General features: G+C 36.5%; 1 protein-coding gene across 10 annotated transcripts in view; it reads left to right on the top strand.

Moving 5' to 3' along the window:
• Window positions 1–24,528, top strand: part of DLG2 (discs large MAGUK scaffold protein 2) — a 2,044,734-nt gene that overhangs the window by 1,284,793 nt on the left and 735,413 nt on the right. For 3 of the 10 annotated variants that reach the window (XM_047877322.1, XM_047877324.1, XM_047877325.1), the window contains exon 1: window positions 15,948–16,052. The exons of the other annotated variants lie outside the window; for them this stretch is intronic. In XM_047877322.1, the coding sequence (XP_047733278.1) occupies window positions 15,948–16,052 (105 nt within the window). Of the gene's footprint in view, window positions 1–15,947; window positions 16,053–24,528 lie in introns of those variants that run through there. 10 annotated transcript variants of the gene reach the window in all.

The raw sequence follows: 24,528 nt of genomic DNA on the forward strand, positions 1-24,528 counted from the left end.
ACACAGAAAAATAATCACCCCTTGTGATTTCCAAAGCGTTTCCACATTCTTTGATCCCCCAAGACCCCTGCCATGTCAGGGATTATTATCCCTGTTTTACAGTAGAGAAAATAAAGGTTCAAAAATGTCAAAAAGCTTAGTTTCAGCCATACACACCTTGTAGGGAGAAGAGCAAGGGCTTCGTATTTTTCACTCCTGTTTAGTACACAGTATTTGCTTCTCAGAAAGAAAGTAAAGTAAAGGCAGAAAACAGAGGATGTCAGTGAACTCTAAAAGGTCCTTATAGGAAAAAACATTGTGCAAAAAAAACTATTTGCTCAATCTTTATCCCTCCTTTCCCTGAGAGGCAAAATGTAGAAAGAATTTTGTCTGGAAGGAAGAGAAAAATCCATTAGGAAGATTGCCCTTTTGCTCTGTGAAGGCCATGATCTGAGTTGACATCTAATTGTATTTGCTTATTTCAGAGCTGCAGATATTCAGCCTTTAGTGAGGACTTTTGTAATGGGTTAGAAGTTGCACTGAGTATTATCAGAATGAGTAGGCTTAGTTACTGAGAATGATCTTGCTGGTCCTGGTTAATGAAAATCAGGAAACCCTCTTTAAAAATTTTAATGTTTATTTATTTTTCAGAGAGAGAGAGAGAGACAGAGCATGAATGGGGAAGGGACAGAGAGAGAGGGAGACACAGAATCTGAAGCAGGCTCCAGGCTCTGAGCTGTAAGCACAGAACCTAACGTGGGGTTCAAACTCGTGAATCACGGTATCATGACCTGAGCTGAAGTCAGATGCTCCACATGGAGCATTACTCTTATAAAATGCATTGCTATATTATGGATCTGTTTACTACTCCCTCTAGCAAAGGGCACCTAGAAGGAGACTTTCTTGCTTTTATCACCATACAATCCCCTAAAATACTTAAAACACTAAGCAAGAAGTAGAAATGGTCAATACAACCTGCTCATAATCCTGCAATTTGCATTGAGCCTCTCAGAACTATTCCCCGCCCCTTTCTCATGATCCATGTGAGACAATCATATGTAGATGGATTATGTCCCATATTCATCTAGGCTCTTCTCCTTTCTTCTCCTCTAGGCATCAGAAGGTTGTTGTGGGGAGGGTGACATTAGAAGATGGGTTGTAAGTTGGATCTTGGTCTAAAGCCTCACCTATTTAAAAGGATAGCTTGCTTCTGGCTCTCTCTCTCTTTTTGAACCTGTAAAGCTTCCTCTTACTCATATTAAGAGAGTGAGTCACATCACATTTCTCCATAGCTGGGATATAGAGCCCATTTTTCTGTCTCCAAAGCACAAAAGGCTTAGATCATAATTACTTATTTGATCCCCCACTGTTGGTTCTCAAATGGGTTTTTCCTGCATTGAAAAACATAGGTCACTACAGGCCAAGATTTTTGTTAATTCCTGTAATTTTTCTAATTCTCTCACAATAGCTTGGGCCAATATTATTTCCAAGTTTGTGGCTTCACTGTGGAAGTAACATTACCTAATGACTGCTTTTGTCTACCATTTTTGAAAAGGAAACTCTTTTGTTATATTTGGAGGAACTTAAAGATGAGGAACCTAAGGATTAACTTTTTAATTAGATATAATGATTAGAAACTTTTCATCCCAGCAATTTTCCTTTCATTGTAAAAGGAAAATTGACAGTTTCTGTTCAATTAGTGTTCACTGAAATGTTTTTGAAATGAAATTATTGCTGGGTAAAAGGATATCAAAAAGCATATGCTTTTTTTATATTTTTATGGGGAGAGACTGCTGATTTAAAGGAATTATAAAGCCAACAAAACATTATATTTCTGTGCCTGAGTAATATTTAGTCTCAGTGCCTTAAAAAAGCTTCCTCCTGGTATAAATGTTTGTGAGCCCAATGTTAACTAACCTTTGATCCCATCAGCACAGTTCAGTGAAATCAAATTTGCAAGGTTTATTTTGGTGAAATCCATTATTTATGCTTATGACTAGCCTTTCGAGTAGTTTACATGTCACTGTCTTGACTCCATAGTATAATCTCAAATGATTTAGTTTGTTTAATCTGGGGTTTTGCTAGTGATATAGTAACATTCTACATGCAACTTCATTTTGGGGTGAATAGGCCTGGATTTCATGAGCGCTAGGGATAAATGTTTGGGATGACTCTAAGACTGGGATTTAGCTTTTGTTCTAACCCAGAACCACTTGGCTCTTGAAAATAAATCCTAGATGAATTCCCTGCATTTGTAGTACTTAACCTACCAGTCATTTAACCAATAACTATAAATTTTCTTTGAATAATACTTTCCCCTCATAGCTCTTTATTGCCTGAAGTGCCAAACAGAAATTTATCACCCTCACCTCAGAGTCCTTCTATACTTTCTCCTTCTTGATAGCATTAATAATATTAATTGTAATGATAATACTATTGATGATAGCCAACATTTATTTATTATTATTTATTTAGTACTCTTTTATGTTCTAAGAAATGTTAAGCAATTCACTCATCCTCACAATATTCCCAGAAGATTGAATACATTATTATTATTCATTATTTACACAGCAGGCAGCTGAGACTTGGTAAGGTTAACCAAATTTCCCAAATTCACACAGTAAATAATTAATGGAGCAGACACTCAGACCCATTCATCATCTCCCTGCAAGATTTTTTATTAATTGTTGTTCCCCTGGCTACAAGCTTTATTAGGATCAAGGACTGTCTTTTTCTCTTTTCCATATTATCTGTCTATCCATCCATCCATCTATGTATCTATATATCTATACACCTATACATCTATCTACCTTTAATTCAAACTCCATTCCTTTTCTCGCTCTCACCTGATCCCCATTTTCTCATCATATATGTTGGAAACATTAAAGTCATCACCCTCTCCTCTGTGTGAAATATACCAATAAGATATTTCTCTCTCTCTCTCTCTCTCTCTGTGTGTGTGTGTGTGTGTGTGTGTGTGTGTGTGTGTAGGAGTGCAGGGGAAGGGATAGAGAAAGAAAGGATAGAAGTGGAGGTAAGGGAGAGAAAAAGAAAGGAAAGAGATGGGGGGAGCAGGCAGAGGTAGGGAAGGCAAGAGAGAGACAGAGTATTATTCAAATACTGATTAAAACATGTAGTTGCGACCTAGTGGAGACATACTGATAAGAGTGAGGAAAAGGGAGGACAGACACTCAGCGAACTTCTTTTTAGGGCCATTTTGATATCCTGAGTTGAGACAAGAAGTGAATCTATGAAATTTTTATGGTATCAACTGCTCAAAAGAGTCTTCCTAAGAAGACCAATTCTCTAGTCCTGGCCCTACCACTGCCTAACTGCATAATCCTTGGCACATTCCAGTCAGTCTGGGTCTCAGTTTCCTGTCTATAAAATAGATAAAACCATTCTAGCTTCCTAGGATTTTTTTTAAGAATCAAGTGAGATACTTATACAATGATGAAAATGCAATGAAGATTAGGTTCTTGAGGTGCTTATGAACTAGTGAGATTATAAACATAGGACATATGGATAGAACTTTGTGTTACATAGCAAAAGAAATATGTATATTTAAATAAAGATAACAGCTAATGACTATTTACTGGGCATTTATTTTATACTGGTCACATGGGCTGACCTGTTTAATCCTCACAACAACCATATAACATAAATGCCATTTTCAAGCCTATTTTATAGATGAGGAAACTGAAGCCCAGGCTGTAGAGAATGCTGATCAAGGTCAAATAATTAAAACACAGTCTGACTAGGATTCTAACCCAGGAAATCTGACTCCAGATCATCTACCCTTAATTGTGCTCTCTGCCTCGGTGTAGAGATAGGAAAGAATAGGCATTGCTTATGGAGGAGAAAGGACTTCAACCCCCAGGCTTAGCTGCCAGTAAGGAAATTCTAACATCAGTTCCTCTCCATGCCAGGTTTACCTCTTAACAGTGTGCCCTGCCCTCTCAGCCACCTCCTCACTGGCCATCAAAACACTTAGGCCATTCAAAAATACTTGTTTGGAAAAAAAAAATGAGTAGTTATGCTGTATAGATCTTGCATGTCAAACCTCTGGAAAATAGAAGTGCAATAGGCATATGGAAAGTGCCATTAATATATATATATATTTTCTATTTCCAGTTGAGATGTTTCTGTTTGGCCATACTTAGGCAGCACAGAAATAAAAGAAATTTTAGTGAGGCATCTTTATAAGTTCTTTTATGTTCAAGTTAGCAGTTCTACAATGCCTACATTAAAATCAGATTATCTTACATGTCATATGATTACTTCTCTCCAGGCTTTTTACTAGAGTGGGCCACAGGGCTAAGAATACCATAAAAGCAAATTCACTCAGGGGAGTTATTGATTTTTTTTTCCATCTTGCATTCCTATTACAACATGAAAAGCCCTAATCACCTCCCTCCTATATTTAATATGTTGTGAAGTTTCAAAAGCATCAGAGTGCAGCCTTATTGGAAGATACTGTGAGGACCTGGGCATCTCAGCCCTTGAAATACATTTAGGAGTATAATACTCTTGCATAGATGGCAAAGACAAAATGCAATGGGAAATGTGGAAGCCAGGGAAATAAAGTAATCTGAGAAGGTTAAAACATGGGAATGTCAATCGAATAATATATGCTGCCAAAAAGAACTGAGAGTGGAAAAACCTAAGTTCAAGTCTTATATCTACCATTTATTCCTGGTGCAATTCACGTGCCTATCATTTAATCATTCAGTCTATCTGTTACTTCAGTTTAGAAATGGGAGTGCTCACTGTGGCTGTACACACTCCATGTAGTTTTTGTGATAATCCAATCCATTCATTTATTCAACAAATGTTCAGTGAGCACCAATCTCATGCTAGAGATTATGTACATACAAGGATGTAATGATAAACAAAGGGACTATTTTCTGTCCATGCGAGGGTAGTCCAATGAGGAGTTCAGCAATAATCTGAAAGTCACAAAAAAAGAGGTTTATAAACTAGGTTCCATGAAAAGCTGTGACAGGGGCCCTGACAGAGTCTAGAGTAGTGTTTCTCAACTGGATGGGATTTCATCCCTCCGGGGGACATTTGGCAATGGCTGGAGATTTTTTTGGTTGTTAAAGCTGGGGGAAGGGAATGCTACTGACATCTAGTGAGGAGAGGACAGAGATGCTGTGAAGCCTCCTACAGTGCATAGTGGAACTGAGATTTGAAGGATAAGTGGGAGAGAATTCTGGAGAAAAGGTGGGAGAAGATTTGAATCAAAGTAGCATTTGCATAGGAACTGACACAAGTGTGAGCTTCATCATATCCTACATACTGGAAGCAGGCCTGTGGGGCTGCATCATGGAGTGGGGGAGAAGGGCACATGATGACATTGGTGATGGGCAAGGTTAGAGCAGATTCCAGTGTTCATGATGAAGTAGATATTGGGAGTTCCTGTGATGAATGCATATGGCTTAAATGACCAAGTGGAAGGAGCTGGGATTTACTGGATAAAGAAATGAAAGAATAGCAGATTTGAGGGGAAGTAAAGAGGATAAGAGTTCATATTTTCAAGGCAGTAAGTCTGAGATGTCTGTGAGATACTTGAGTGGAGATGACCAGCATGCAGCCAAATACGCAATTCAGGAAAGAAATCTGTGTACTGTATTAAATGAAGAAGGCATTGATTTACTAATATTTGGTTTTTGGTTTTGGGTTTTTTTTTTGTTTTTGTTTGTTTGTTTTTAATAAGCTCTAGGCCCAAGGTGGGCCTTGAACTCACCACGCTGAGATCAAGTTGCATGCTCTACAACTGAGCTACCAGGCACCCCTGATGTTTAGTATGTGAATGAGTGAATAGACAGAGGGTGAAAAGGAAGAGAATTCCTCGTTGTGAATGTGCTTTGTCAGCAAAATGTAGTCTATAAATATAAGGAATTTCTGTCATTATCAACATTAAATGAAATACTTTTCACATTCATCTGTTTCTATAACAACCTTTGCCCATCCTCACTATATGCTAGGCAGCATGCTAGGGCCTGGGGATAAACAGATGAATAAGAATCACACCTACCCTCAAAAAGAGTCCAGAAAGCAAGTAGGGGGCAGATATTAAATTCTTTTTTTTAATATTTATTTTTGAGAAAGAGACAGAATGTGAGCGGGGAAGGGGCAGAGAGAGAGGGAAACAGAATCTGAAGCAGGCTCCAGACTCTTAGCTGTCAGCACAGAGCCTGACATGGGGCTCAAAATCATGAACCTTGAAATCATGACCTGAGCCAAAGTCGGATGCTTAATGGACTGAGCCACCAGGCACCCCAGATTCTTATTACTGTCTTATCTGTGAGTTCTTGTAGCTTTTCTTCTGTCAGGAGAGTCCAAGGAGAAGAGCAGAGGACTCTTGAAGGGGAAGAAGATGAGGAAGACACATTTGATCTGCCTCCTAGTTTTATCCAGATTAGCTCTGACCTTAACTACCCTGAGGGTTAATGTTGCTGTCATGTACTGGTAGGTAGAACTATGTTCAAAGCAGAACTAGTGTCCTGACTGCTTCAGTCTGCTTGCTTGGGATCACTCTCTTTCTTTCCTTGATAGTTCTGTGTTTAGGAATCCAGACTGTGCAGAGAACAGGGAATAGCACACTTTTGCAATGACTTGCATCTCTTAAGCATGTTTGAAGTATGACTGACTGATTAAATATATAGCACACTTCTCTTTTGTATGATTTTTTTATATACTATAGGACATTTTATGCCCTCTGGAGCACTGCTGCATACAGTAAAAGTTCATGCCCCCCTTTACCCTGGTACACTCACATGAGTTTTGCCCCCATCGAAAAAGACATGTCATTCTCTCTTAAATAGGAGAAAATGGGTCAGATGTGAATTTTTGATACGAACCGTGGCCAGATTCACCCTGTATCTTGAAAAATACACACACACACACACACACACACACACACAAACACACACACACACACACACACCATAATAAGCATACTAACATAAGTTTATCCAAGTTTTATTAAGCTTTTATCTATTCTAGGCCTCATTAATAGCAGTAATATCAAGCAAACACTGAAAGAGCCCATCATGTCCCAGGCATTGTGCTGATGCTGAGTGTACATTTGCTTCTCTTCTCTGAAACTATAGTTTAGTGGAAGAGACTAAAAGTAAAAAGTGAATAAACAAATATATTTCAAGTTAAGATGGGAACTATGAAGGAAACAAACAAGGTTCTGGGAGAAAGAACATTAGGAGGATACATACTTTAGAGTAGGGTGTGGTAGTGGTCAGGGAAGGTCAGTCTGCAACTACCTAAATATTTCTTGATCATTAGTCAAATGGAACCATAAGATATGAATTTATTATAGATTTTACTTATTACCTACTTATTAGTACTTATTTATTAAATATATTAACAAATTAAAATGAAATGGATTAATTTCATAAATGCTACTAGTGCATACTGTGTGCCTGGCTCTTCTCTAGAGTTTTACAAATATTAGGGTGCCTGGGTGGCTCAGTGGGTTAAGCATCCCACTTTGACTCAGGTCATGATCACATGATTCATGAGTTCCAGCCCCGTATCAGGCTCTCTTCTGTCAGTGAGTCTCTGCCCCCCTCCCCCGCCCTCTCCTGCTCGTGCTCTATCTACAAATTAAACATAAAAAAGAGAGATAGATGATAGATATATAGATAGATAGATAGACAGATGAAATTGTACAAATACTACCTAAGAGGTGAGTTCTGTTAATCTCCACTTTGCAGATGACAAACTGAAGCAGAGAAACTAAGGACCTGTCCAAGGTAGCATAGCTAGTAAGTGGCAAAGCAAGTTACATTAGCCTCTATGGACCTATATCTCTATCTGTATATTGAGAATAGCACCTTGATGCTGCAGGGTAAAGTAGTTTTTAACAAAGTAAAACTGTAAATTTCTATTCTTACAATTTTAATATGTTATAATGTCACTGTTACAATTATGTAAGCTCTGAACTTCAAATATGACAGGGAAACCAGAGTTTTTACGATGGAGGATCCTACCCTCAAGAGAATTTACTGTATTACTAGAGAGATATTGTCAACATGTATGACATAATGCATAATTCAGAATTACTTGGGATATCTTTGCTAAACTTAAGGTCTTGTCTGTAAGTGCTTACTTTGAGAGGAAAATGGAATTATTGAGGATTAAAATATATTCACAAATCACTGAATTCTAACTGAAAGAAACAAGAGATGGTTGAATCTAAGATCTTCATTTTATAGATGAGTAATTTTAGCTTGTCAAAGCAAAATAACTGAACCAAGTTCTTAGAGATAATTAGGGCAAGAATCATAACTAAGATATGAAATTTTGGTCATTTCCTCTTGTTAAGCTTACGTGTATATTTTGTTTCCCTTCTTGCTAGAAAGTCATTGTTTTCTAATCCTCTCCCTTCCTCTGGGAGATGGATCAAACTATAAGTTTGTAACATTAAAGGGTGACAGAATTTATCACTTGGGATAAAACCCAGGAGAGTGATACTTTCTGATGGTTTTTCTATGAACTTTTAGAGAACTTTTTAAAAATAGCTTCAATGAGGTATAATTAATATCCAATGAACTGAAGATATTTAAGATGTATAATTTGATAAGTTTTGACCTATTATACCATCCATTTAAGGTAATGAATATATCTATATCACCCTCAAAAGTTTCATCATGTACCTTTGTAATCTCTCCATCCAACTTCCTCCCCTGACCTTCCTTACCCTTATTCCCAGATTTTCCTTTCTGTCACTATAGATTAGTTTGCATTTTCTAGGATTTTATATACATGGGATAAACAATATGTACTTTTAATGTTTTCTTTGATTCAGCTTGGTTATTTTGAAATTCATTCAGTTGTTGTATGTACCAATAGTTCATTCCTTTTCACTCATCTGTTACAATATACATACCAATATATCTAACCAAAAGTCACAAAGATTTTCTTCTACTTTTTTCTTTTTCTAGTTTAATTTATAAAAATGTTTAAACTCTAGACATTTAGGTCTATAATTTAATTTGAATTAATTTGTATGGGGCGCCTGGGTGGTTCAGTCGGTTAAGCGTCCAACTTCGTCTCAGGTCATGATCTCACGGTCTGTGAGTTCGAGCCCCGCGTCGGGATCTGTGCTGACAGCTCAGAGCCTGGAGCCTGCTTCCGATTCTGTGTCTCCCTCTCTCTCTGACCCTCCCCCATTCATGCTCTCTCTCTGTCTCAAAAATAAATAAAACATTAAAAAAAATTTGTAAAGAGAGACATAATTCAAAATTTGCTGTTTTGCATTTGGATATCCAATTGTTCCAACATCATTTCTTGAAAAGATTACCTTTTCCCCATTGAATTCCCTTTGCATTTATATTGAAAATCAGTTATCTATAGATGTGTGGAGTCTCTATTCTGTTCTCTTGGTATGCTTATTTATCTTTATGCCAGTGCCACACTGCTTTGATTACCTTAACTTTATAATAGGACTAGAAAACAGGTAAGATTTATTTCTCCAATTCTGTTTTTCCATCTCAGAGTTGTTTTGGCTATTCTATATTCTTTGAATTTCTATATAATTTTAGGATCAGCTTAGCAGTTTTTCCAGGACAAACAAATAAGCAAACAAACAAATAGCATTGCAGAGTTTTTGATTGGGATTACATTGCATTGAATCTATAAATCGATTTTCAAAAAATGATATCTTAACAATATTGACTATTCTTACCCAGAAACATGGTATATCTTTCTACTTATATTTCTTTAATTTCTCTCAGGAAATGTATGTGTTTTTTCAGTGTACATGGCTTGCACAGGTTTTATACAGTTTATCCCTAAGTATTTTATATTTTTATCTTATTATAAATGGTATTATTTTTATTTCAGTTAACATTTATTTACTGCTAATACAGAGAAATACAATTGATCTTTGTATATTGATCTTGTATTCTGCAACACTTGCTAAACTCATTTATAAATTCTAGAATTTGTTTTAGATTCCATGAAATTTTCTACATAGACAATTATGCCTTATGGGAAAAAGGACACTTTTATTTCTCCCTTTCCAATGTCTATTTATTGACCTGTTGCACTGTCTAGAACCTACCAGACAATGCTGAATATAAGTGATAAGAAAAAATATGTCTTGGGGTGCCTGGGTGGCTCAGTTTGTTAAGCGTCTAACTCTTGATTTCAACTCAGGTCATGATCTTATGGTTTGTGAGATGGAGTTCCTTGTGAGACTCTTATGCTGACATCACGGAGTCTGCTTGGGATTTTCACTCTTCCTCTCTCTCTGCCCCTCTCCCACTTGCTAGTGTGCTCTCTCTCTATCAAAATAAATTAATTGAAAAAAACATTTAAAAAAAGAAGAGACATTCCGATCTTGTCCTGAAAGTTTTGTTTTTGTTTTTGTTTTTTAAGCCAGGAATAGATACTGAATTTTGTAAAATGGTGTTTCTTGTACCTATTGAAATGATCATGTGCTTCTTTTTGTTTTTTGTATTATTAAAAAAAATAATATCATGAATCATATTGGATTGTTTTCAAAAGTTAAACCTACTTGGTCATGATTCACTACCTTTTTTATATATTGTTGGAATCGATTTACTTAAAGTTTGTTTAGAATTTTTGCGTGTATAAGGGCATATGGGTATTTGCCTTGCTGGTAATATCTGGCTTAGTACTAGGGTAATCTGGCCCCCAAAAAACAAGTTGGAAAGTATTGTTTCCTCTTTAGTTCTCTGATAGAATTTGTATAGCATTATTATTTCTTCCTTAAATACTTGGTAGAATTCATTAGTGAAGGCATCTGGGCATGGAGTTTCTCGGTGATAGGTTTTTAATTACAAATTCAATACCTTTAAAATTTTTTAATGTTTATTCATTTTTGAGAGACAGAGTGCAAGCCAGGGAGGGGCAGAGAGAGGTAGACATGGAATCTGAGGCAGGCTCCAGGCTCTGAGCTGTCAGCACATAGCCCAATGCAGGGCTCTGGCCAACGAACTGCAAGATCATGACCTGAGCCAAAGACAGACACGTAACCAACTGAGCCACCCAGGCATCCCTCACTATCTTTGATAAATATATGGATTAGCTATTTATGTTACTTACTCTCTTGAGTGAGAATTAGTATTTTATATTTCTCAAGAAAAGTATCCACTTCATCTAAGGTGTCAAACTTGTTGACATAAAGTTTTCTATGAGATTTTCTTATTGAACCTTTCATGGAGGCTATAAGATCTATAGTGATGCTACTACCTCTCTCATTCATGATTTTGATGATTTATTTCTTTCCTCATTTTTCCCTCATTAGTCTTCCTAGAGGATTATAATTTTATTGATATTATCAAAGAACTAGCTCTTAGTTTTATTGATTTTCTTTCCTTTCTCTTCTGATCCTTTTTATTTCCTTTCTTTTGCTTCTTTTATTGTGTTCTTGCTATATTTTTTGGTTGTGAAGAGTGAAAGCTGAGATCACTAATTTGAGCTCTTTTTTTTTTCTTATTCTTTTTAAAATAGGTGTTTAGTGCTATGTATGTTCTTTTAACTTTGGCTTTAAGGATATCCAACAAATTTTGATATGTTATGGTTTATTTTCATTCAGTTCAAAATACATTCTAATATCTTTTTTATTTGTTCTTTAGCCAGTGGGTTATTTATAAGTATTTTATTTAATTTCCAAACATTTTAGGACTGTCCAGAGATTGTTTTACCTTGCTTTCTAACTTAATTTCACTATGGTCCGAGAATATACTTTTTTTTTTAACATGACTCCTTTTAAATTTATTAAAATTTGACTTATGGTTCAAAATATGTTCTATCTTGGTAAATGTTTCGTGAGCATTTGAAAATAATATGTGCATTTTGCCATTGCTGGGTGTTCTCTAAAGGTACATTAGTTCAAATTCATGGATGGTTTTGTAAAGGTCTTCTATAACTTTATAGATTTCTTTCTGTGAATTCTATTAATTATTTAGGGTATTAAAATCTCCAATTATAATTATAGATGTCTCTGTTTTTATTTGTCACTTTGGTCTCTTCAGAAAAACAACCCTGTCTCATCAACTCAACAAGTTCATTGGGTTTCATTTGGATTCTCCCTCCCTTCATTGTGGCATGGATATTCAAGGTTGTAGATGGGGTAGTTATTGGACTTACCTTGCTTGTTTCCTGTCTCTCAGAGTTCACTGTTCTTTGTTGGCTGGTGTCCGTACTTGAAATTCATTGTTTCATGTATTTTGTCCTGTTTTTTTGTTTCTTCAGACTGGACTATAAATCCAAGCCCTGTTACTCCATTCTTACTAGAAGTACAATTGCCATAAAGTTATATTTAAACAAATCACCAATAGAAAGCATTCAAATGCAGAATTGCCTGGGCATGGCAATACCACGATACAAAAAGTATTTTTAGACATTCTTAGCTCTGTAATCTAATTTATAACATGGCAATATATTTAAATATGAGGTACATATGGCCTAATGGCTGAGTGTTAAACAGAAATTTGGTAGCCATTACATATCAGGCATTATGCTAACAGGATGAAAATATGTGCACTCTAACTTTGTGGGCAGGGGCAAATGCACAGTGAAAAGTAGTTGAAAAGAAACAGAGGATTGAAATATATTTACCTTTGCATTGTTTCCAGCACCATGCTGAGATTATAGTAGAGCTCAATAAATGTTTATTAAACTAAGCCAAGTTGCACTAAGTCAAATATTTGGTCAAGTAAGATTCATGGTGTACTCCACTTGAATGTTGAAGGTAATAGATTATAGAATTTACAAGATTAGAGGTGCCTGGGTGATTCAGCCAGTTAAGTGTCAGAGTCTGGATTTCTTTGTTTCAGCTCAGGTCGTGATCTCAGGGTTGTGAGATTGAACCCCATGTGGGGCTCTGAGCTGGGCATGGAGCTGTGTAAGAGTCTCTCTTTCTGTCCCTCTCCCTCCACTCCAACCTTACACCCTCTTACACCCCCACCCCCACTCCATGCTTGCACACTCTCTCGCCTAAAAAAAAAAAAAAAAAAGACCGATTGGGCTTGAGTATAAAACATGTTGTTTGTGTTTAATAAAAACTAAATAAGTAAGTAGGTAACATGACCTAAATCACGGAGCCACCTAAAGCCTCCAAAAGTATACCAATGCACCTATTTAAAAAGTGGGGGAGGGGCACCTGGGTGGCTCAGTCAAGTTTAACACCCCACTTTTGGTTTCAGCTCAGGTCATGATCTCATGGTTCATGACATGGAGCCTCAGCCCCTTATCAGGCTCAGCACTAGCAGCACCAAGGCTCCTTGGGTTTCTCTCTCTCTCCTTCTCCTGCTCCCGCATGCTTTCTCTCCCTCTCAAAATAACTAAATATTTTTAAAAGTGGAGGATAAATCTATGGAATTAATTTTCCACCTCATGAGGTTTAAGAAGGGTTTCACTGAATTTATGCATATGGATGCTCTAAAAATTGGTCAGAGCTAAGATTGGTTAGCATTAGGAATAAGAAGCTATTGAGTTTGCATTTAAGAGTAGCTTTAGTTCCAGTGTAAATTTTACTATTAAACTCTCTTAGTGTCATATTCCTTCCAAACCAATCAGTAATGGCCTCTAATTCCCCACCCTCTGCCTTTGTTTTACTTTTCTTTCCTCAGGAATATCCCTTTTCTATCTTTGCGTGTTCACATTTTACCCTAACTTAAGCTCTAGCAAAGTACTAAATCTTCCATGAGGCTGCCCTAATTTTCCCAATGGATATGTTTTTTTTTCTTTTTCATTGTTTTGTGAATAGTTTGTGCTGCCTCTTTTATAACCCTTTTTCTAAATTGGCTTTTGTTTTGCATGCCCAGATATTGTCCCTTCAATTAGTCTTTAAGCTCCTTAAAGAGAGCCTCACCATCTGATTTGTGCATCTGTGTATAGTACAATAAAAAAGTATAACACATGAGAGATGCTTAATATGCTTATTGAAGAATGAATGATTCCAAGGTCATTTTTTTTATGTAGAGTTTCTACATGTAGACTGCAGATTATCTACCCTGTTTCTAAAGAGTAAGGAAAGGAGGATCTTTTTGGACATGCTGCTTAAACGAAAGAAGGAAGGGAGCTGGCAGACAAGAGGTAGAAGAAATGCATGGTAGGACAGCAGATTCAGCTGGGGGCTGGAATAATGGTGAATATTTGCTCAAAGGATTCAGAAAGGATGGCTGAAATTTTGGAGGATAACACAGAAAACAACTTTATATTTTCCTGTTGTTTGCAAAGAAATACTGAGCATTTACTAGGGAAGGAATATTTTCTGAAAGTTGTGGGCTGGCTGGTCTACAATGTGTAAGGAAGAAGCATGTGGCTGGGGCAGATGGGAGAGTATAAGGGCAGGAATGAAGGCAGAGGAGGGACTGTGGGTGTGAGCTGAACAGAACACCATGAATGAGAAAAAGAGAAGGTTGATTGAATTCATATTGAAAAACAAACTAATGGCAATAGCCTTATGGTGTGTACTCATGAGATATTAAGGAAAAATAATCTTTCTACAAATTAGCCCAGGTAGAAATTTTGGAAGATCAGTTCTACTTCCAATTCCTTCATTAAATTTGAAAAATAATTGAGATAGGAGGAAACCTTTCAGCCTTTGAGATTTTCATAGTACAAGGTCATTATCATGAACTAATCTGCCATTGCCATGACATAAATGCAGAAAAACTAGGTAACCCAAATCATGCAGCTCTTCTAAAAATATACAGCAAAAATCCTTCATTTATGTCATCAAACTGTTTCCCATAATTTGTGCCTTGTTTTGTACTCTTTAGATTTTTTGGGTCAATTAAAAGCACAATTTATTCATTATATTATGTATTGCCCTCAGTTTACCCCTTACCTCTAGAAATACTTGAATAAATGTCCTCCTGTTGGCTACATGACTAGCTCTGAGAGTACAGATTCCTTTGGAACTTGTGAGTGCTCAGTCTTTTCTTTCAAAATGCATTACGCCCAAGTCACCAATCCCACAAAGACTAGGGGCTAGTGGAGGAGCCTCACTTTACTTTGTGGGCTCCTGATTAGGTGAAGAAGGCCTTAGAATATGTACTATATTTATTTAGTACTTTATACTAGCCTTACTGCTGTTAAAGTGTGCAACCAATTTCTTTGGAATTAACATGTTCAAATTCTGGGAAGACAACTCTCTGGTCCCAAGACTGTGTAAAGGCTCAATTCTCCTGGCATTATTTATGAAAATTCTACTTAGAATAGCAAATAAATGTGACTTTTCTCTACTACATAAAGCAACAGAAAGGTCTTCTAACTGCTTTTATATTTTAAGATAAATAATTGACTACATTTTATACTTAAGAACCTTCTGGCTGGTCTTTAGGGATAGTTCCAGGGACACAACTCTGTAGTTAATAAAGGCAATGGTGCTCCATAGATGAAAAAATATGTCATGTTTAGTTCTTAACTAAAGTGAGAAGAGAGTTGGACATATTAAATAACACTTTGAGAATGAACGTATATGGTTGCATTTCTCTCACAGCAGACAAGTATAGACACCTGCATATAAACATACATGGGTGTATGTAACCCACTGCCATTAATTTTACTACTTTTCACAAGCTACTCAAATTTTACCTTCATGGCCTGCCACCCAAATCTTCTGGTAGAAATTTTTTCACATCTCCTTCCCTCCTACTTCTTTCCCCCCACACACTTATGGTATGTGCAGTTTCGCCAGACCCGTGTGAAGACAGGGGAACATTGATGGGATTGCTTTTCACAAGTGTGGGAACGAAAATCCTTCCCAATGAAAACATCTGTCTCTGTTCAAGTCATGCCCAGTTATCCCCCAAAAGAAATGTTCTGATTAACTTTTTTTTTTTAAGTCTTAAGATAGCAGTTTGTGTAGCAGATCTAATTAAGAAGTTTATGTAACAGATCTGCAGGGTTTTTTCCTTCTTCAACTGGGTTCTTTGAGCTCAGTTTGAGTGTTACTAGCTTTCGCTATGCAACGGCCAAGTGCTTCCCGGGCTGAAAATTATCAGCTTTTGTGGGATACTATTGCTTCCTTAAAACAATGTGAGCAAGCTATGCAACATGCATTCATTCCGGTAAGGAAAATTTCCTTTTATTTTCCTAATTTTTTTTTCTTCTTCTTTTTCCTTTTATAGCTGTAGATAAATGGAATGTATTATATGCATTTAAAGATGTGGTATCTTCTCTGTGGCTTTTGTTTGGGATAAATATATCTCTGTCTTGCTCTGTATGAAGTCTGAATTCTTAATATGGCCAGACGTTGATTAATGAGAAAGAGTAAATAGTGGTCCAAGCAAACTCATCCTCTTGAAAATAGTAGTGTCTAACAAGTAACATGTACTATAGAAAGGGAGCAAGATTGATATTTCTCATATTAATATTTGATACAACTTGCAGTATGTATTTCTTGGCTTATTCTCTCAGAACAAGATACCAAAAGTTAGTTCTTACATTTTGGTTATTTATTCAAATGAAATCCAACATAGATCAAGATTCCAAAAGTTAGTTCTTACATTTTGGTTATTTATTCAAATGAAATCCAACATAAAATCTCTCTTGAAAGCATGACTGTTCCTTTAGTAAAGCAGTGATGCACTCTTTAGAAATTTGTAAATGTAGCTGGTAGAAGTATATAGATATATAAAATGAATTAATAAGTCAGTGTCATTGTGCTATATATTACAGAAATAATGTTTGTGCTTATAATTATTTAACAGGAAGAATGAGGGTGGCTACATTAGATAGGCTGAGATGAGGTGGAATAAGAGTTTTAAAACATTTGATTCTTTAATTGAATCTGTTTTGAAGGATCAAGAATAAAAGAATTAAGAATAAAAGAAACTCTTAACAATTAGTCTCTGCTAAAAATGTATGTGGAGTAGCTTATGAAAAACATTATTTCTGATGTAGAAACTCAAGAGACATACCTCTGTCAATAGTTGGAATAAATCTTCTTTGAAGTTCAAGTTATTTTCAACTGACTGAAGTTAGGTGATATTGTATTTTTGTCTGTAACTTGGGAATCACCTAAATGTTTCAAAGACTGTGATACCTTTAAAGTTCTTCTCACGGAGTACTATTTTCTAGTTGGACCTCTGTAAATTGATCTTGATAGTTAAAGACATAAAACATAATTTTTGCAAGGAATTTAATGGTGAAAATCTCTCCACAATGGAATAAGTTATAATGATTCTACATTGAACTGAGACTTGATGTGTATAGTTTGCTTCTCCTGTCTTTATTAAGGTTTTCTTCCTTTGTTTTATCAGGGAGAATATGATACTCTTTGTGAAGCTAGTATCACCTCGTTTTGGAGCTTTCTCTGGCCAGGCAGTTATTTTCTCCCTTTTCTGCTGCTTGCATGCACCTCCCATTTATCACCTAACATATTTTGTTGCATGTGTTTTCTTCTCTGTCTCTTATATTGTCATTTATTGGAGTGAAAGAGAAAATTAAAGTAAGTTTAAGGAAGAAACTAACACTTATTTGTTTGTTTTCTTATTGTCCTGTCTTGAACTCCCTGAATATAGGATGCATCTATCTCCAGGTTCTAGAAGTGTGTAGCACAGCAAAGAGTGCTTGTTGAGCACTTAAGAAATGAAACCAAATAGCAAATCTCCAATTCTAGCATTTCCAGTTAGTACATGGCAGTTTTCATCAACAGCTTTGTCTATGCTGACCTCATAAAATTATCTCTATTTAAAACTATCTGGAGAAAACATTAAAACTTGACTAAAGCATCAAAATGGGGTTATGTTGGGAGTGGCAGTGTTTTGATGTAGGGGATAGACCCCTATTGGAAAAAAATAGCCTTGGATTTAGTTTCCATAGTCCATGGGCCACTCTTTCTTCCATTCTAGTGCCTGTTCCCAATTCCCTCCACTGCACCATACACAGAAATTTCCAGGTTAGCTTCATTTTGAGTCCTCTAGGTCCTTTTAGAAGACATTAAGAATTTGCCAATCTCTCAAATATTCTCAATTTTTTTCAGAGTCTTATATTAAATATATCATTATATCATAATTTTATGAGGATTACTTTTAGAAAACATGGCTATTAAAATATTACTATCAGCTGGAGGTAAATCTGTTTAAATTGAGCCTCAATTTTTTTATCAGAACATGTAATTTAGATCTTATTTATTTATTTATTTATTTATTTCATACTTTATGCACTGTTTAAGCACAGTAATAATGTATTTCATACATACAAAGATACACACATATTTACACACACATGTACATACATGGATATATGGCATTCTGGCCCTTCATTATTTGGAATATACAAATAAATGCTAAAAATACCTATATTGGCCATGATGTTTTAAACCTATTAGGAAATGACAACCTATATTGATTTAATCAATTACCTCCTTTAAAATAAACCTGATTTTCTTTTAAAATAAAATACTGGAAATGAATAATGTATAGGAAATATAGGCACATACTATATAGCTATCTTGGGAAACCTGACCTGGTGTTTCACTCGCAGGTAAATGTTGTTTGTACGTGTCCTATGTCCTATAAATGTGTATTTCTAGCACATCATTAGAGTTCAGAGCTACCTAGAATGTCTGTACAATTTCTCAGACACACAATAAGCTATAGAAAGCAAAGAGTTTTTCAGTCACTGCACTTCTATGAACTAATAATAAACCTGACATACAGCCTCAAGTTATAATATAATCAACCCCAGAGAATCTGCCCATTCAGCCTAAAGTTTATCTTGGTGAAAGAAACCTAAAGCAGCTGATACCTGGATAGTGTAACTGTCCCAAATGGACTACACAAACAGGGAAGCCAACCTATGAAGTTTTTCACAGCTCAACTTTTTGGTCTCACTTAATAGATCATGCCTTGTAATGGTGAGGTGGAGATCAAATCTGGAATCTCAGATGAATTCTTCTACTTGACCCAAGAACCCTGGGTATAAAATAGCAACACAGAATTCCCTGTATCTTTAGCATAAGTGCCAGCCAATGTAAGTTGTAAGTATTTATTAGATGGCTGAAGGATAAAAAGCTCTCTTTTGAGTCCCATAAATTGGTTCCATCATTGGAACTATAAGTGCATCTTTATAGACATTCAGTATCTTTGGGGTTCAGGCAAATCAAGTTTTTGCTGTTTTGTTATTCAAATGAATGGATATGCTTATAAAAACAGTCCCATGATTAGTAGTTCTTTTCATAGAGACTGACCTGTGTTTCTATTCACTATTAGTTCATTCACTTCACTCATATTTTATTGAGATCCTACTATGTTTCGTCATGGTCCTAGGCACAGGATAAAGACCTGAATGTGCACTTTAACTTTTATGACACCCAGTCACTTTGGAAGAGACACTTCATTATCCCTTGCCCAAAAGGTGCCCCACTGTTTCTTGTTGCAATGTACAAAGTTGATTTCTATCTACTACTAGTCACCAGGTTTGAATTTTGTCTAATGTGAATGTCATGCAGCTTACCAAGCAGTGGGACAGATGCTGAGATGATTCAATTAGGAGAACCCTGATGAAACCTACATGGAATTTTGCTCATGAGAAATATTTTCAAATGGATACTCAGATGATTCTAACACTGGAGACTAAGTGTTGAGTGTCCTAAGTACCCATGAATTACCCTAAGAATTAAGGAAAGGGGAGAGTTTCACAGAAGGGTATCAGCTAGATTTTGAAGGTTAAGTAGAATATAGACATTCAGTGATGATGGAGGAAGAGGACATTGAAGTGGAGGGAACAATAAAAGCACTTACTAATTGCATAAACATGGTTCATTTTTTCACCTGATCATTCATTCAACCAATATTTATTAACTACCTTATCGGAAAATTATGTAATAGGGCTGAGCATATAGCAATAAATAGGACAAGCTTAAGTCTGCCCTGAGGCACTTACATTCTTAGGGGAGGAGACAAACATGAAATAAACAATTATGTATATATCTGTATTGTACACTTTAATGCTATCCTGTGTGGTTCATAGCACTTCTCACACTTGCAATTGAGTATTGCACATATGTGCACACAGATACACAACTATTACCAGTATAGCAACTGCAGATATTTTTGCAAAGTCTCTACATATAAGGCAAATGGAATAAAATATTCTTTCCCAAGCATATCATAGTCTTAATATACATGTTAATTTCCCTAGCAAACAATTAGTATGTCCTGTCTGACACATGGTACCTGAGATTGGTACTTGTAGTGTAAAAGTGACCATATGTATTGAGTACCTCTTTTATTTTGGGTACTGTTCTAAGCACGCCACATATGATTTCACTAAATTCTGTCAACAACTCTCTGATATGGGCACTATCCTCTCCATTTTACAAAGTTTACAGCTATTAAGTGACTTTCCCATAATCACATAGCTAGTGAATGGAAAGACCAGACCTTTAAACTAGTTATGTGGCTCCAGAACTAATTTTCGTAATGGGTTCACTAGAATAAGGAGAAAACCACTGAGACTAAAACAGTTGCAGTAGAAGCAGCAATCTAGGGATGTACAGACCACAGTAGATGTAGGAAGGTGGGAGTGATCCATCTGCCTGGAATGGAGGGGAAAGATGAAGGATGATTGCAAAGAAGAGAGAGGTCTTGAGATGGTTTTAAAACAAGAGAAGGAGATAAGAAAGGATGAAACAGTAGGTACAAAGGCCCCAAGGCATAAAAAAGCAGTATGAAGTGAGGGATAGTTATCAACTTTCCCAAGCCCTGATCTTCCTCTTTGAGCATCAGTGACAGCAAGGTCAGAAACAAAAAGGGTAAGAGTTGGGTAATTTGTTTAAAGTCAGGAATCCTTCAAGTCAATCAGAGAAGAATCAGTGATTAAGTCAGGCTCATACTAAGGCACTGGAGTCTGAAGAGAATCTCCAGTGGAAAAAGAGATAACTTTCAGACACCTGGCTTCATTACCGCTGCTACCTGTGGCCTAGACTACAGGTTAACACCTGTCTGTGCCTGCAAGTGAGAACATGTGAAAGCTTCTAGAGAAGCAGAGAAAGCTTATGCACAGGTATAATAGAATGAAACAAAGATAGAAAGAGAAAAGGAGATGAGAAACCATATGGTCCCTAAGAAAGATGCTGAAAGAGATAAGCCTGACAGGAACAGAGAGAAGCTGGCAGAGACTTGCCTGTGGCTTCCTGGGTCCCTCAGAATTCCCAGTTCTTAGTTCCTGTTCATCAGATGGCTAACCTGCTGTGCTTCCTGCCCTTTCAACCTAATAGTTCAGATTTTGCTTAAGCTACTGTATGTGGCTTTCTATTCCCTGTAACCAAAGAACCTTAGCTAAGACAGGGGCCAGTTAGTGGCTAGTGTTCCAGGGACAGGATCCGGCCGTACAAGAAAGGACACGACAAGAACTGGAGGGAAGGCGAGCAAATCAGCTGAGTACACTGGGCTTGAAAGGTGAAGGTCCATCATTCAAGACTTAACTTACATGACCTTCCACAAGACTTCTCTCATATCTTATAACCGGATTATATGCCTTCTCCCTTATTATTTCAACCCTGATAATACACTCCCTGAAGAAAAATAAGAGTAGAGAATGTACTCATACACTGATTTAATCTATTCTTTGTTATTGAATCATCACAATACCAACATGAAATGATCCTAATATTATCACCTCCATTTTAGATCAGTGGGGTCAGGTATCTTGTTCAAGATCCTATAGGTGGTAAGACTAGGAGAGAACCCAGGCCTTCTCAACCTAATCCCATCTCCTCACCCACCATGGTACTTTGCTCCTATTTCTCTTGTGATATTGTTCTGCTTTGTATTACAGAAATTTGAGGGATTTCTCTTATTTTTACATGACACCATAAACTCCTTATAGAGCAAAACCATGTGCTTCTTCTTCCTACTTTCTGCAGCTCCAAGTACAGTGCCTTAACTATGATGTTTGTTAAATAAATCTGTAAGCGCTTATTAATACTTAAAATGTGAGAACGTAGCAGCAATGGGATAATAATGATAGAATAATCCTTCTTGTCTGAAATACCTCCTCAAAGCCTATCTTTTTGGTTCCAGTATCACTTCTACAGACCTTGCCTCTGGTCCCTGGATGTTGACTTTGAGCCATCATAAGCTTAGGTCAGATCTAAATAGGATTTGCTCAATGATGAGTTTCAGTCCTAGTTCATGGTGTTCCAAGTGTGTTTTGTCCTTTCTGGATTCTAAATATTGCTTGACTCATCATCCTCAATCATGTCGGATTCATTTCTCTATTTCATTCCTCTTAGCCTCACTTCACATTTCTGTCTAGTAATACCCCAGTTTTTAGTCTATTTCCTCCTGAAGAATATGAACAAGGCTATTAATGGAATTCCTATTAGTAAAGGAACAAAGATGAAACTTAATCTATAGAGATATTCAACCTAAGGGAGGGAAAATAACTACATCAGAAGCGACCTGGATAATTGCAACAACCTGGGACTGCACGAACATTTGCAGATTTCTGGTAAAATGGAATAGAATAGCCACTTTTGTTTGAACAAAAAGCAAGAACTTGCTATCTTTTTATCCTCCTCATTTATGCTATTTGAATTTTCTTTGACTGCTGGCCTTGTGATTCCTGTGCATAGGCATTTTGAGTTCATGAAAAAGTAATGCCAGGTACAGGATGCTTTCTCATTATCCCATTGTTGCTGATTGTAAAATGTTTATGTGGATTCATCACAATGAGTATCAGTGCAGATATGTTACTGTACAACAATGTAAAGCCCATCCTCTGCCACTCCCACTTTCCTCACCCACTCCAGAAATTGCAAAAATAGGACACAAAACATTTTTGTTACAGAATAGAAAACTAGGCATTTGTTCAGAGCTAATAATAGCAGTCCTCCTCCAAGTAGCAAAACAAAATTAAAACACACACATATCGAATTCTTGAAAACTTTAATGAGCTAATACTAAATATGTTGTACTTCTTTAAACTTCATTTAGATATTTTTACTTAGGGAGATGCTTAACAACAAAGGAGTTACTAATTTTTATCTTGAAAATATACAGCTTTTACTCTTGCTGCTGCTGAAACTCCTGTTACTCTGCTACTACTATCTTCCTTATATTGCTCTATCTTGTTGTAATTTTCAAAGCATTGCAAATTATATTCTTGGTCTTTATACCTTAGCAAGGTAGGCAAGACAGATGTTAACATCTCCATATTATTTATAAGGAAGTTAAAAGTGAAAGAGTTGAAATGGCTGGAATCAGAAGTGACTAAGCAGTAAGACCTAACCTAGCAGGACTAGAAGTTCAATCTAGTGCACTTTTGTTGAAATTCAGACTCTTAGCTACTTTGAAAAACCTAGGTTTGGAGTCCTGGGTTAACTTTTGACCTCAGATTCATCCTCTGTAAAATTAGATATTATACAGATCTTTTAAAGCTTTTTTGTGGTTCAAATGAGATAATGTGAGTTAAACCCTTAGCACAATGTCTAATCAAAGCAGGGTTGCCATTATTAATGTTGCTGAGTTTTAATATTTTCTTAATATATCCTTTTACAAATTGCATAGGGTTTTTATATATGATCCCATTTTCTTCTCAAAGAAACACATTAGGTAGATAAATAATAAGTTACAATCTCCATTTATATATGATTAGAACATTTGAGAGAGGTTAAATGAATTGGCTAAAATCATACTATATGTGAAGAAAGTTCTTAAATCTCAGTCAGATGACCCAAACCCTAAACTGCTTTTATTACTCTTCTTTTGATATTCAAAGTTAGGTTAATATTAAAATCAGGAATTATCCAATCCTTATTTATAGCTGGATATAACCTTAGACATAATTTAAAGAGTTAAGTGACCTGACCAAGTTCTACAGTGACACAACAGCCCTAGGCACCTCATCTGCTGACTCCAAGTACAAGACTAGCAGATGCTCATCCTGTAACTTAAAAACATACCATGCAAATGTTTTTGTTGAGTTAGAGTGGGCAAGGAGGGGGTCATAAATTGCAAGGTTGCAAACATTATATTCATAAGGAAGTTACCATTACTTTTTCAGTTGGTTAAGGAAACCTTTTATAAAACAAATGAAGTTCTAGAGTGTCTTAGTTTACAGTTTCATGGATAAAGTGGTCTGGGAGTAAAGAGGAGAGTCAGCCTGGGAACCACCATTTTATTCTCCACTTGGTGACAGAGTCCTCATACACCATAAAACGACCTGCTCTATGCCTTATTTCCCTTACTTTTATTTTTCTCTCTGTTTCCCTCTCTCTCCTCTAGCCCACATTACCAGATAACATTCCTCCATGTTCACTCTGAAACAACTGTAGCATTATCCAGATCCCAGAAGGAGGTAAACTGGCAAGCAGAACCCTTGCTTTACAGAATAACTGGGGGTAAGGGAGCCATAGGAAAACTGAGAAACCAAGAGTGACATAGCCATTGCCACTCTGGGAAGCTAGGACAGCTGTGGGGCTAGGAACTGGTTGGCATTTTAGACCTAGAGACTTGTAGGCTTTTGCCGTGGAACAAAGAGTTCATTGCCTGGTCGATGACAATATACAAACGCATCTGCAGAATATATTCTTTG

The sequence above is a fragment of the Prionailurus viverrinus genome, chromosome D1, assembly GCF_022837055.1.
Source record: "Prionailurus viverrinus isolate Anna chromosome D1, UM_Priviv_1.0, whole genome shotgun sequence".
Classification (NCBI taxonomy): domain Eukaryota; kingdom Metazoa; phylum Chordata; class Mammalia; order Carnivora; family Felidae; genus Prionailurus; species Prionailurus viverrinus.